Raw genomic sequence first — 12,662 nt, 5'->3', positions numbered from 1 at the left:
GCGCGCACATTAATACACCCTCTCAGTCTGACTTGCTCTTTGTTTTGAATTTTCTCTTTCCCTCCCTCACTCCGACATTCAGGGAGGCACACGCTTACAAATTCATGTCCTGCTACTGCAGCTGACATTCACATGAATTTGAATGTCATGTATTTTTTCAAGACGTCTTGTCTCTTGTCTCTACACTTTAGCTTCTTGCATATATTTACAAATATTAAATGAAGCAATCTTGCTCTTTCTCTCCCCTCGGTTCCCTCCCCCGCCCCGCTCTCTCTCGCTGATCTACCCCCCTATTGTCTCTCCCTTCCAAACCTCTCCTTTGTGTCTCTTTATTCCTTGTCTCCCGTCCCTCTGTCTCCCCACACTGTGTGCCTATCTTTTTCTCCTCCACTTTCTGATTCTCCCTTGTCTCCCTGGCCCTTTGCCCTCTCTCTTTTTCCGATTCCTCTCCACACTCAACCCCCTCCCCCCCTCCCCTCCCCCACCCTCCACTACCGGGATCTCAGTACCCGGGGCGAATGCATGAACTGATCCTGTTTGTGATCACCTGGGTGGGGATTGTCATCTCCCTGGTGTGTCTGGCCATCTGCATCTCCACCTTCTGCTTCCTGCGAGGCCTGCAGACCGACCGCAACACCATCCACAAGAACCTGTGCATCAACCTCTTCATCGCCGAGCTGCTCTTCCTCATCGGCATCGACAAGACACAGTACCATGTGAGTTTCTAGCCGGACGCCAAAAAAGAAATATGCTGCTCAATTCTCGTTGCTCATTTTGAAAGCGATGTAATGACTTTACTTATTACTGCCTGGGAGCAGTAATTTGTTACACTACTACTTATATGACTTTTCTGTTACACCCCCAAAATTGATGATTGCATCCTCTCCTTCAAAAATCTGTTGCCTCGCCTCTGCACTTCTGTGTGAATGATCAGGGAAACCCAGCGGCATTTATGTTCAATGTTCTTTCGCACGATAAAATCAAAGATGTTGGAAAATTTAAGTAAGTTACATTTTTCATGGCCATTTCACATCTAAGATAGCGGAGTGTGTGTCAACGATGACTAATGAAGGCGAATCAGGGGATCAGGTTAAGTTTTTGTATAATTCAACTTGAATCTGATATTTATATGGAGTCGTAACAAAGGTAATGACTTATTTTACTGAATGGTAACTGAAATCATTACTGAAATTTAAGAAGTGTTTCCTTAATAATCCTGACTAGGAAAAGTAATAATTTTACTGCACTGAGTAATACATTATCGCTCAATACTGCGCATAAAGCCAGTCAACCTAGGGCCAGTTTTTCATTTTTCCTCTGTGAAAGTCCACCACTACTGGCCGATAGCGACTCTATTCTGTCCTTCCCTGTTTTTCACTCACCTATGTGCCTCAGTCTAATTATTTCTCTCCCTTCACCCTACTCTATTTTCCTTCCTCTTCCTCTCTCTCTACTCCCCCCCCCCCTAGATCGCCTGTCCCATCTTTGCTGGCCTTCTGCATTTCTTCTTCTTGGCTGCCTTCTCCTGGATGTGTCTGGAGGGCGTGCAGCTCTATCTCATGCTGGTGGAGGTGTTTGAGAGCGAGTACTCCCGCAAAAAGTACTACTATCTGTGCGGGTACTGCTTCCCGGCCCTGGTGGTGGGCATCTCCGCGGCCATAGACTACAGGAGCTATGGGACCAAGAAAGCGTACGTGTGAAGCCAGGCCTTTTGCACCTGCAGATTGAGAAGTAGGATTATGCTATTCCCCCAGCAGGAAATGTAATATGCGGTGCTGTGTGAGCGGCTCTTGCTCCTCCCTGCGGACTGGCTTTTCTGAACACACTTAGCCAAAGCCTGATGATTAGCCTCCATAAGATAATCCACTGAGACAGGGGAATAGTGTGTGCGTGCATGCGTGTACCTCTGTGTAAGTGTGTGCGTGTGTGCATGCACGTGTGTGTGTGTGTGCGTGTTATTTGTGCACAGGCCTAGCTGGGTGTAACTCTCTCTTGTTCTTGCTCCCTGTGCCACTCCAGATGCTGGCTGCGAGTGGATAACTACTTCATCTGGAGCTTCATTGGACCCGTTTCATTTGTTATTATGGTATTAGTCTTTCTTTCAAACAGTTTTTGAGATCATACAGATCAAACCAAAACAATTTCAGCATGCTTGATTTATGAGGTTATTAACAGTATTTTTAATTAGCTTTTTTTTTTTTTTTTTTTTGGAAAGGTTTTTTTTAGGACTAGACAGTATGGTGAACCTCAAATTTACTCGATTCCTCCTTCCCTTAGCTCAACCTCGTTTTCCTCATGATCACTCTACACAAGATGATCCGCAACTCTTCAGCACTCAAACCTGACTCCAGCCGCCTGGATAACATTAAGTGAGTTCAACTTATTAAAGGCAATACATAATCCTAGAAGTTATTTTATTTTTTTTATCTGGACATAAATTGTGCTGGAGGATAGACTCCAAACTTGTGTCAATTTCTAGGTGTATCACGTTCAGTTATTCTTAGTAATTATTCCTATTTGCAAACTGCTATGCCAACCTTACTGCGTCCTCCCCCCTCAGGTCATGGGCTCTGGGAGCCATCGCCCTGCTGTTCCTGCTGGGGCTGACGTGGGCCTTCGGTCTCCTCTTCATCAACGAGAACACAGTCATCATGGCCTACCTCTTCACCACCTTCAACGCCTTCCAGGGCATGTTCATCTTCATCTTCCACTGCGCCCTGCAGAAGAAGGTACAGCCCAGTGTTGAAAGAGTGATTAGATTTAATGGATGGAATTAATACATGAGGGAGGGGATGAAATGTGAGATGGATGGATGGATGGATGTAAGGAAGGATGTATGGATGGACAGCTGATACATGGATACCAATTCGTACTCTGCACACAGGTTTAGAGTGATTACAGTAAGTACATTTTGCTGTAGCTGTGCATTAAAAGCCTCTCTTGGTCCACAGCGGGTGCAGGCCAGTGGCTATAAGTGCATGTGTTTACGAGTGGCTTTAAAACCGACCCGCTGCGCTGGTGGTGTTTGTTTTTTACAGGTCCACAAGGAGTACAGTAAGTGTCTGCGTCACTCCTACTGCTGCAGCCGCACCTCCACCACCAGCTCCCACGGCTCCTTGAAGAACTCGGCCCTGCGTGCCAACAACCGCTACTACAGCGGCAGCCAAGCTCGCCACGCGGCGGCCCACAGACAGGTCAGCACAGGAACACGACCACACCAGACTACTGCCGCACCACACACACATGCCGGGTGGTATGATGGCGCACAAATCAATACACACAGTTTGCAGATGCACCCATTTTAACACATCTTCTAAATCTTAAAATCTTTCAAATTGATGGATATTCAATTTTCTTGATTCAGGTGATATTATCTTGAGACTAGTGGAGTAATTCGCTTTATTTTGAAATATTGTGACTTGTTTCAAAGAGATTCTCGAAACAGATGAAGCTGCATTTGAAACAAGTGAAATTATCTCACCCCATTGGTATATTTTCTCACTACTTTAAAATTGCATTAAGTAAGATTTTCACTGTTCCGTAGCACAAAATGAGTATATATCTGCAGGGGTTTGATATGTTCGCTGATCAATACCAGTGATTTAACGATTACTTTGCCAGACGCTGAGGCTTTCAAAACTTACTTTCCGGCCCACACTCTTTTGGAAACAAACAAGTTGTTGCAATTCCTTGGTTGCTGATAGAAATCGATAAAAGACATCGATTACTCCTTTAAGGAAAACAAGTTTTTATGATTCAGTACTAGACAAAATGATAATGTTAATAATGATACTTTTTGCAGTGCATATACTGTATATAAACACATATACAATACATAATACATTCACAAATACATGCTTGCATATGCACAGTGGCACAAACAGACACACACAAACACATACATGTATAAAACCTATATACACATACCCACACATACCCACCCACCCACCCACACACACACACACACGCACTAGCATTCCAGCATTCCATAAATCAACAAACAAGCTGTAATAGGAGGCTTCCAGATAACAATTGTATGGGATACTGCAGTCTTCCACATCTCGACTTTATCACTGTGGCCCGCCTCATGTTAACATGACTTATCTGTACGCGCCTCTCCACTCGACGCCTCCGTCTCCTTGTCTGTTGTGTTTGCCTATTTGTTCTTTGCGGATTAGAGCGAGCCCCACAGTTTTGATTACAGTAGCCCCACTGAGTTACAAAGTCTACCCGCCGCGTTTCTATATTTAACTTGTTGTCTGTTTGCTGCCACTCACTGCGCTCTGCTCCTTCTTCCAGAGTCGGATCCGCAGGATGTGGAACGACACGGTTCGGAAGCAGACGGAATCTTCTTTCATGGCGGGAGATATCAACAGCACCCCGACACTCAACCGTGGTGAGCCCTCCCTATTACTGCTCTGCTCCCCCCCTGCTGTCTGTTGAGTTATACACACGTATATGCACACACACACACACACACACAGACTCACGCAGACTCACAGGCTCACACACAGACTCACATGCGGTCCCACCAGAATTTGCTAATTTTTTGTGTGTGTGATATTTGGAATCATAATGACTTCCCTCATAATGACTTTTCTCATAACAATTATTTTACATCTCAGCTTTCATCAAAATCTTAATATCAACCAATGGATTTTCTCTTTCCATCCATGTTGTTTGTGTGTGTGTGTGTGTGTGTATGTACACATATGTGTCTCATTGGACATTGCAGAAGTTCAAAACACAAATCTCAACTTTTAAACAAATTGTGTGCATGAATGTAAGTTTGCATAACAATTGTTGTTTTTAACAATTGTTTTATCTCAAATTTTACACGATATGTATGCAGTAAAATTCAAAATGATGTGGTAAAATTGCAAATTATGCAGCATATATTGATATATTTTGTTGATTTTGCGTTGAATTCTGCGATTGTGGAATTGTGGAAAACTGGAGGGAGTGCATATGTGCACACACACATGCATACACACACACACACACACACACACACAGTGATGCAGGGATGTACGTGCTAACCTCTTCACTCCACACGGCACATCAAGAGGAAACAAAGTACTAATACTTAGTAATAGCATCAGAACTGAAGGGTGAGTGGAGTCAGTGATTCTCTCACTGCGTGTCGCCGGTTGTAGCCTCAGCAACTGGTGGCGTCACCACACACAGGGAGGAGAGAGGTTGGGTGTGTGTGTGTGTGTGTGTGTGTGTGTGTGTGTGGTGGTGGTGGGGGGGGGGTGTTGATGATGACAAAGAGGCAGTTGCTAAATCAGCCGTCACTCTCTATGCTAATTTCATCCATTTTGTTTTTAATGAACTGATTAGCGTGTGAGCGAACAGGGGGTAATTATTATAATTGAGGAGAGTGACAGGAGCAAGGTAGGGGGTGAGGAAGAGGGGTGCTATGAGTGAGCTGGTGGCTGAGAGGTGTGTGTGTGTGTGTGTGTGTGTGTGTGTGTGTGTGCGGTCGGGCGGGTCAGTTTCCCGGGCCTTTCATCACGATAGAGCAATCACCAAGCCTGGAGGAGACACACAATGTGGATCATCCTGTACCGCGCTGTCAAACGCAAACAACTGTGCTGTGAAGCCTTTATTTTCTGTGCTTTTGAGAAAAGTTTGTCAGTTGGCAGAGAGTGAAAGACGAAGGAGAGAGAGAGAGAGAGAGGCAGAGAAAGAGAGAGAGACAGAAAGAGGCGCTATCATGGAGGAATAATTAAATAGGCCGAATCTGGTGGAGAAATGCGCTGTCATTATCATTGGCATCTCTTATCTCTTTGATTTCCCCACTTCACTTCTTTTTGAACCACACTCTCTTCCAGACAATAGTGATGTGTCCAGGAGACAAGACGCATACACACACACACACACACACTCACAGGCTCCCACGATTCCCCTTGCCCTACTTTCTCTCTCCCCACTTAAAGCTAGTTCCTTTAATTTTCTACAGGATATTCCTACGAGGTACATGCAGACAGCTAATCCTAAGTAATTTGGTCGTGTTTGCGTGTAGAAAAAAAATAAATAAATCTGGCACGATGAAGGGAGAGAGAGTGGTTGAGTCAAGAAACGACAGAACAAGGCAGAGAATGGGGAGGGGGGGGGGGGGAGAGATTGCGCGAAGCGGGGAAAGATGGACAGAGGAAGCGTTAGAAGTAGAAAATGGATAAATAAATAGCTGTGTGTGTGTGTGTGAGCATATAAATGAGTTAGTCATAAAAATCTTTTGGAGAATTTCCTGCACCCAGGCTGTGTGTGATGAACGGTAGGCGTGAGACCTGAAGGTTGCACTTGGCCTCGGACCACTCTCCGTCATGCTGTCCTATTTTTAATTTCATGGCATTTCTGTTCGAGTTGCCTGAGGCTGGAGCCATACATGGGCATTATACAACATTCTCAATGTGCCATTTCTTTGAATTATATTTGTCTTGTGGTGGCATTCACATTTCACTGTGAAATGAACTGTGTTTCAATGGCTGCACCTCTAGACTACATAATGGTATGCATTACTGTTCTCCCCCATCTGACTACATTGTGAGAGCCAAAGGAAAAAAAACGTTTGAATGGCCGTGCTCCAAACAGTACCTTTCCCCTGCAATTGTATTTTTACTCAAAGGTTACAATCAGCGGGCATAAACATTCAGGAGAACACTGTGAAATGCATTACTCCATAAAGCATCGCCGTGACAAAAATAACCCCATCTGAATAAACAGTAAATATTTTTATGATTCCAAATGTTATTACTGAGTCTGGAAACTGGAATTTCAGAACGTTACACCTATTGTGCCAAGTATTTTTGTGTGTGCTTGTTTTGCGTAGGTTGCAGTCAAAGAGAAAACCAGAGGCTTTTTTTTTTCTGATACATGGTTTGTGATGTTTGTGTCTCGTAGCGACCATGGGCAACCACCTCCTGACCAACCCGGTGTTACAGACTCGCACCGGCACCTCTCCCTACAACACGCTGCTGGCTGAGAGCTTCACTCCGCCCTCGCCTGGGGTCTTCAACTCCACCGGTTAGCTCCTCTTAGCTGCCTCCGTGTGTGTGTGTGTGTGTGTGTGCACCCTCCTGAGCCTGTGTGTATACATGTTTGTGTCTGTGCATTCAGCCTGCTGTCTCCCTGTCTGATATTCTGTCAGTCGTTTGACACGGTATACGCACACTGGTGTGTTCGAGAGCTTGCGTGTGTGTGTGTGTGTGTGAGTGAGTGGGCCTGTGTGCGCGTGTTGTTTTTTCAGACTATGTAGCTGTCAGACTGATTCACTAGGCTGAGCAGAACAGAGCCAAGCAGTGCCTACAGCCTAACCAGCCATCTGGTCAGATCTCTAATCTCGCCGTCTTCATGAGAACAGCCACAAATTGATTAGAAGTTTAGCTACATCTGTGACTGCCAGAAATCTTGGGGACAGTTCTCCCGTTCCCTGGCGAGAAATAAGTCAGCTTAAATCGTGACGGCCGTAGAAAGGCATCAGACAGCTCAGTGGCCAGGGACTGCCCATCTGGACGGAGGCTGTTCAGGTGTTTGTGCTTACTGTATGTGCCTGTGTGTGTGTGTGTGTGTGTGTGTGTGTGTTTGTGTGTGTGTGCCTGCATCCATCTCAGAGTGTGAGGTTTTAAATTCTAAGTTCTAAATGCCCTGGATGTTTTATCGCAGTGCCGCACTCCCCACTCTCCACTCGCCACTCTTTGTGTGTCTATAAGTGCTAAATTAGACATGTTCTAATAGCTCTACTGCAGTACCAATATTCACTCGGTAAGAGAGAGTGTGTGTGGCTGGACGCTGACTGAGCGTGTGCCAGCGGAGTATCAGGCCTGGTGTCTGAGGACTGAAATTTAAGGCGGCGTTTCTGTTAAATATTTTAAAGCCTCTCTGCACAATGCGTCAAGCCTGACGGCCACAAGCCCGGCAGCCGGGACATTTTTAGAAGAGAGTGTGAGAGGAAGTAGAGAGAGCACTTCATTAGAATGTCTAATTACCCCACCACCACCACTGAAGAAGAGCGTTGATTAAAATCATACTACACATTAAATTTTAAAAACGCACACGCGCCTCACTTTTTGGGCGGCTACGGCTTTTGGCTTTGCTGTGTGATGGCAATTTGGGAGAGAAATCACAACATCTTTGGCGTGTTGAGGCGCATCGTAAAATAAACATCACTGCTACTGTACGAGGTTGTGCATGAATTATGTATACATGCAGGGTTTACCGACAGTAGTAAATAAATATCCAGAGTATTTTCTGTGGCTTACGTGTAAACGGTGGTGGAATGTGGTGTCAAAGATACAGGGTACAGGACTGAGTCTGCATATAAGAGAGTTCATTTGCTTTAATGTGACTGTGCAGGTGTGTGTGTGTGTGTGTGTGTGTGTGTGTGGTGGTGATGTTGGGGAAGGAGGGGTGGGGGTAAAGTGGGTGTGTGAGAGACAGAGAGAAAAAAAGGGGGAGAGAAAGGGGATATTTTTCTGCTGTTAGTGATTCCTTTTTGAAATGTTGAAAAATGAATACATTAACTTAATGAACTATCATCAAAGAACGCACTTACTGACCATTGTCTTTCATTTCATTCACCCTACATGACCTCCTCTTGGATGCATAGGAACCTTCCGTGACCCAAGTAAGTGCTTACACCTGCTCCAGCTTTCACTAAGTGATATTTAACAACGTAATTCTACTTTTCTTACTGGCATTTGAGGCTGACCTTATGATGTTTGTGTTTGTGTCCAGAGAGCACGCTGTCTAAGGTGCGTGACCCCTGTGGGATGGAAACTCTGCCTCTGAACGGTAACTTCAACAACAGCTACTCCCTGCGCAGCGGGCCGGGCGGCGGCGGGGGCAGCTGTGACTTCCTGGGCGGCGGGGGTGGAGACAGCCCCCCTCCCCTCCTCAACCCCCGCGGCTCCGAGACCCTGGGAGGCGGAGGCATACGGCGAAACCTCTCCGACGCGGCGGCCTTCGAGAAGATGATCATCTCCGAGCTCGTGCACAACAACCTGAGAGGCGGCGGCGGCGGAGGAGCAGGAAGCGGAGGCGGAGGGGTCGGAGGAGGCGGAGGGGACAGGGTGTGCGGCAGCCTGGCCAGGGGGCGTCCTCACGGCGGGGTCGGCCGGGGGGCGGCGGGGGCCGGGCCGGAGCCGTCGCTGGGCATGGACGAAGACGAGGACTTCCTGTCGAGAGAGGGGCGCCAGCGCACGCCGCAGGACGTGGAGCTGCTTTATAAGGCCCTGGAGGAGCCCCTGCTGCTGCAGCGCGCCCAGTCGGTGCTCTACCAGAGCGACCCGGAGGAGTCGGAGAGCTACACGGCCGACCTCACCGAGAGCCTCGGCCACAGCGGCCACAGTGCCGGCGGGCAGGGAGGCAACGGAGCGCCGGACTCCCCCGCCCGGGACTCCCTGTACACCAGCATCACCAACCTGCGAGACTCGCCCTACCCGGACAGCAGTCCCGAGCCCCTGGAGGTGGTGCCCCGCTCGGCCCAGCCGCCCGAGGAGCTGTACTACAGCTCCGGGAGGCCCGCCCTGGGCTCCCGCGGAGCCCCCATGCAGACCTTCTACCAGGCCCCGCCCCGCAGACCGAGTGGGGAGGGACACCAGGCCCAGGAGCCTGCCCACACCGAGGGAGACGGACAGATGCAGCTGGTCACCAGCCTGTGACTGGAGCCTGGAGGATGAGGATGGGGACCCATGTGATGGCCAGAGCCGCCTCCTAGCCCGCCTCGCACTCGCTTCTCTCCACTTCCTGCTTGTTTGGTTGCCTTTCTTTCTCTTGATTTTTATTTATCTGACAGATGAGCAAACAGAGTGACCTTCAGGGGGAGTTGTGGCTGACTCCACAGAAGCAGCCTTTGTCTTTGACCCTCCCCTGTCTTATGGAGATGAGTGATGAGTGTTTTTCTCCAGAACATTCACCCACTCTCTCCTGCCCCAGCCCTCCCCATTTCCTTTGGTACCCTAAGGCCAAGTCCAGCACTCTGAATGTACCTATCCACCCCCTTTACCTTCAGATATTTCAAAACTTTAAAACTTTGTTAAAGTTTTTATGTAATTTCTCTTCAGACCTGCCTCCGGAGATGGGAATATCATTTTATATTTCCTCTATTCTCCATTCTCCTCTATATTTACATTTCCCTTTCTTACCCTCCATAGGTCTTTTTTGAGTCATCATTTGATAGGAGTAGTTAGCTGTGGAGACGGGGAATATAATACACCATTATACCCTAAAAAAGTCTCACAGAAAGCTCTTCAGTGTTGCCAAAAATACCTTTTTTTGAGCCAGAACAGAAACTGGAACATTCACAAGGCGCACGCACACACACACACACACACACACATAGACACACACAGTAACACACGCTCACTCATACAGAAGTGCTCATTACCGAACATCAAAAATGAAAACAGCACTCCATCCAAGTAAAAGGGAGCAAGAACTATTGTTCCAAGCAGGCGGTGGGAGCTGCTTCAGTGTAGTTGCCTTCATTCTCTCTTGCTGTGAATCGACGACTATGTACAGAAGTGGAGTAGAGGCAGAGACAGAGACTGAGGAGGCGCTGAGCCACCCCTCCAGAGCGGGACGACGTTATTGTCAGCCTACACCCAGAAGGCTGGCCGATCCTCTCCACTCTTCTCTCTGGTTGTTTTCTTTAGGCATTTGAAAAAGTACAGTAAATGACTGCCTCACTATCTTTGGAAGAGAGTATCTATCTTGTTGACTTTGTGTCTGCATCCTCTGGGGGCTGTGAGAGCGGACTGGCGTCGCCCCCCCCTGTACTGTGCTATTAGATCCTAGCCAGTGGAAGTGGACATGTTTCCTGTGTGTGGTTGTGACGAACAGACTGTAAATGTTGCAATCGCATCGGTCGGCCGATGGGTCTAGCCCTGTACATAGGAACCACACACGGCGAAACCACTTTATTCCTACTATGTAAATAGAGAAACCAGACGATCAAAAGCAACAAAAAAGTAACAAATACTATGAAAAATTACTTCTTGTACTGCAACAAACCGACAAAAGAAAAAAATAAAATGTTTTGGAGTTTGTGACCTGAATGATACGCTCTATCTCTCTCCCCGTTGTTCTTTCTCTCGCTCTCTCGCTCTCCTGCGCTCCGACGCTGCGCCATTCAGTGAAAAACCCTCTCTCTCGGAGACAAAAGCGATCCGATGGAGAGAGAAAGAGAGCGAGAGAGAGAAGGAGTATGATGTGTAGTAGATTTTATTTATACAAATGAAAAAAGGAAAAAAAAGTCCTGGCACAATTTTTATGTAATATAATCCATTACATGTTGTTAATGTTTGACCTTTGACATTCCCAGGGTGGAAGTGCTCAAGACGGGAGGGGGTGGGGTGTGTGTGTGTCGGGGGGGGGGGGGGGTGATGGGAGGTCTGGAGCAGGCGGGATAGATATCGTCAAATGTCATACTGTGCCTCTCGGGCACGACAAAGCATTGTGGGTGAAGGACAGCAGCCATAACGTGATTTGGTTGGCTCTTGTATTATTTGGAAGATGTCAGATATAACCAGATTACATACTTTTAACATGGGTTTTAGCATGTATGATAATGACATTTGTTTTGCTATAAGAGAATATTGCATTTTGCTGTTTCTAAAAGATAGTTTCAGCATTATTCCAGAGCCTAATGTGACAATTTATTCATTTCCTGCGTGCATGTGTTTGTGTGCATGTGTGTGTGTGTACGAATGTGCGTCCGAATGCCTGTTTGTGTGTTCCAAGTGTGCAGTGTGTGTACTTGCCATGCACCAGACTTTTGTAAGTGCACGCACATTTTGAGAGGCTATTTTTTTGGTGGCGTGACTCGAGTGCACATGGGACAGGGGGGGAGGGGGGGCGCTCGTCTCAAAGAGCTGCCATTTCACCTCTGCCGCGAGTGGGAGTTGCTGGGACCGCTCTTGCCGTTGCGTTCAGGTACAAGGAGGACAGGAGAAATCAGACCGCCTCGGGAGACGCGGGCTAACCACATACCATCAAAAATGACAAGCAGGGTTGACCGATCGGGAGGAACACGTTTCCAATATGCCACCTTATGCAAGCGATACAGTTGAGAAATTAGCTGTCAAGAGAGAGCCGCTCATGAGGCTCCTTTCATCCAGCTGAAATCTGTCCTGACCTTTAAAAAAAAAAAGAAAGTTTGCCTTTTACGCTTTATTTATAGCTATCCGTGATGCTTTATTTATCAATTTTTATGTATGTTTTTGGAATATTTATTCATACATTGATTTATTCATGACATTTTTTTTTTTTACTATCTCCCCTGTAAACCTGCGAAGGAGTGTGAAGTGCGGATGGTACGTGAGCGGGGAATAGATTCACACAGCATCCACTGCAGTGTGACATTTGGCTAGGGCCTGACTGTCCCACTTCTGAGAGAACCCAGAGGACGGCGTTTAGCTGTGGCTCTTGGGGCTGAGAGAGAGGGGGTCAAAGAGGGATAGAGGGAAAGGGAATACAAAGATTTGTCACCATTTATTCTTGGTATTCAAATCACTTGCGTAGGAACATTATATGGGCCACGGAGCGCCTTGAGGCTCAGAAAGAAGGCCCGAGTATCATCTCTCGAGGCGTACGGGGAACATGTGCAATACTGGATTAATGGTATATGAATTGGTCTCGCGGTGGATGGTCGGACCTGG

The 12,662-nt window shown here is 47.1% G+C and overlaps 1 protein-coding gene across 1 annotated transcript in view; it reads left to right on the top strand.

The window, feature by feature from the left end:
- The window catches only part of adgrl1a (adhesion G protein-coupled receptor L1a), a 54,467-nt gene extending 44,802 nt beyond the window's left edge, over positions 1–9,665 (top strand). The window contains exons 16-25 of the mRNA XM_071916869.2: positions 507–716; positions 1,470–1,690; positions 2,020–2,086; positions 2,278–2,369; positions 2,561–2,729; positions 3,039–3,194; positions 4,300–4,396; positions 6,907–7,029; positions 8,612–8,629; positions 8,740–9,665. Coding sequence (XP_071772970.1) covers positions 507–716; positions 1,470–1,690; positions 2,020–2,086; positions 2,278–2,369; positions 2,561–2,729; positions 3,039–3,194; positions 4,300–4,396; positions 6,907–7,029; positions 8,612–8,629; positions 8,740–9,665 — 2,079 coding nt within the window. The remainder of the gene's footprint in view (positions 1–506; positions 717–1,469; positions 1,691–2,019; positions 2,087–2,277; positions 2,370–2,560; positions 2,730–3,038; positions 3,195–4,299; positions 4,397–6,906; positions 7,030–8,611; positions 8,630–8,739) is intronic.
- The last annotated feature ends 2,997 nt before the right edge of the window (positions 9,666–12,662 follow it).

The sequence above is a fragment of the Centroberyx gerrardi genome, chromosome 7 (genome assembly GCF_048128805.1).
Source record: "Centroberyx gerrardi isolate f3 chromosome 7, fCenGer3.hap1.cur.20231027, whole genome shotgun sequence".
Classification (NCBI taxonomy): Eukaryota; Metazoa; Chordata; class Actinopteri; order Beryciformes; family Berycidae; genus Centroberyx; species Centroberyx gerrardi.
The sequence above is the reverse complement of the archived record's forward strand: the minus strand, read 5'-3'. Positions and strand labels throughout refer to the sequence as shown.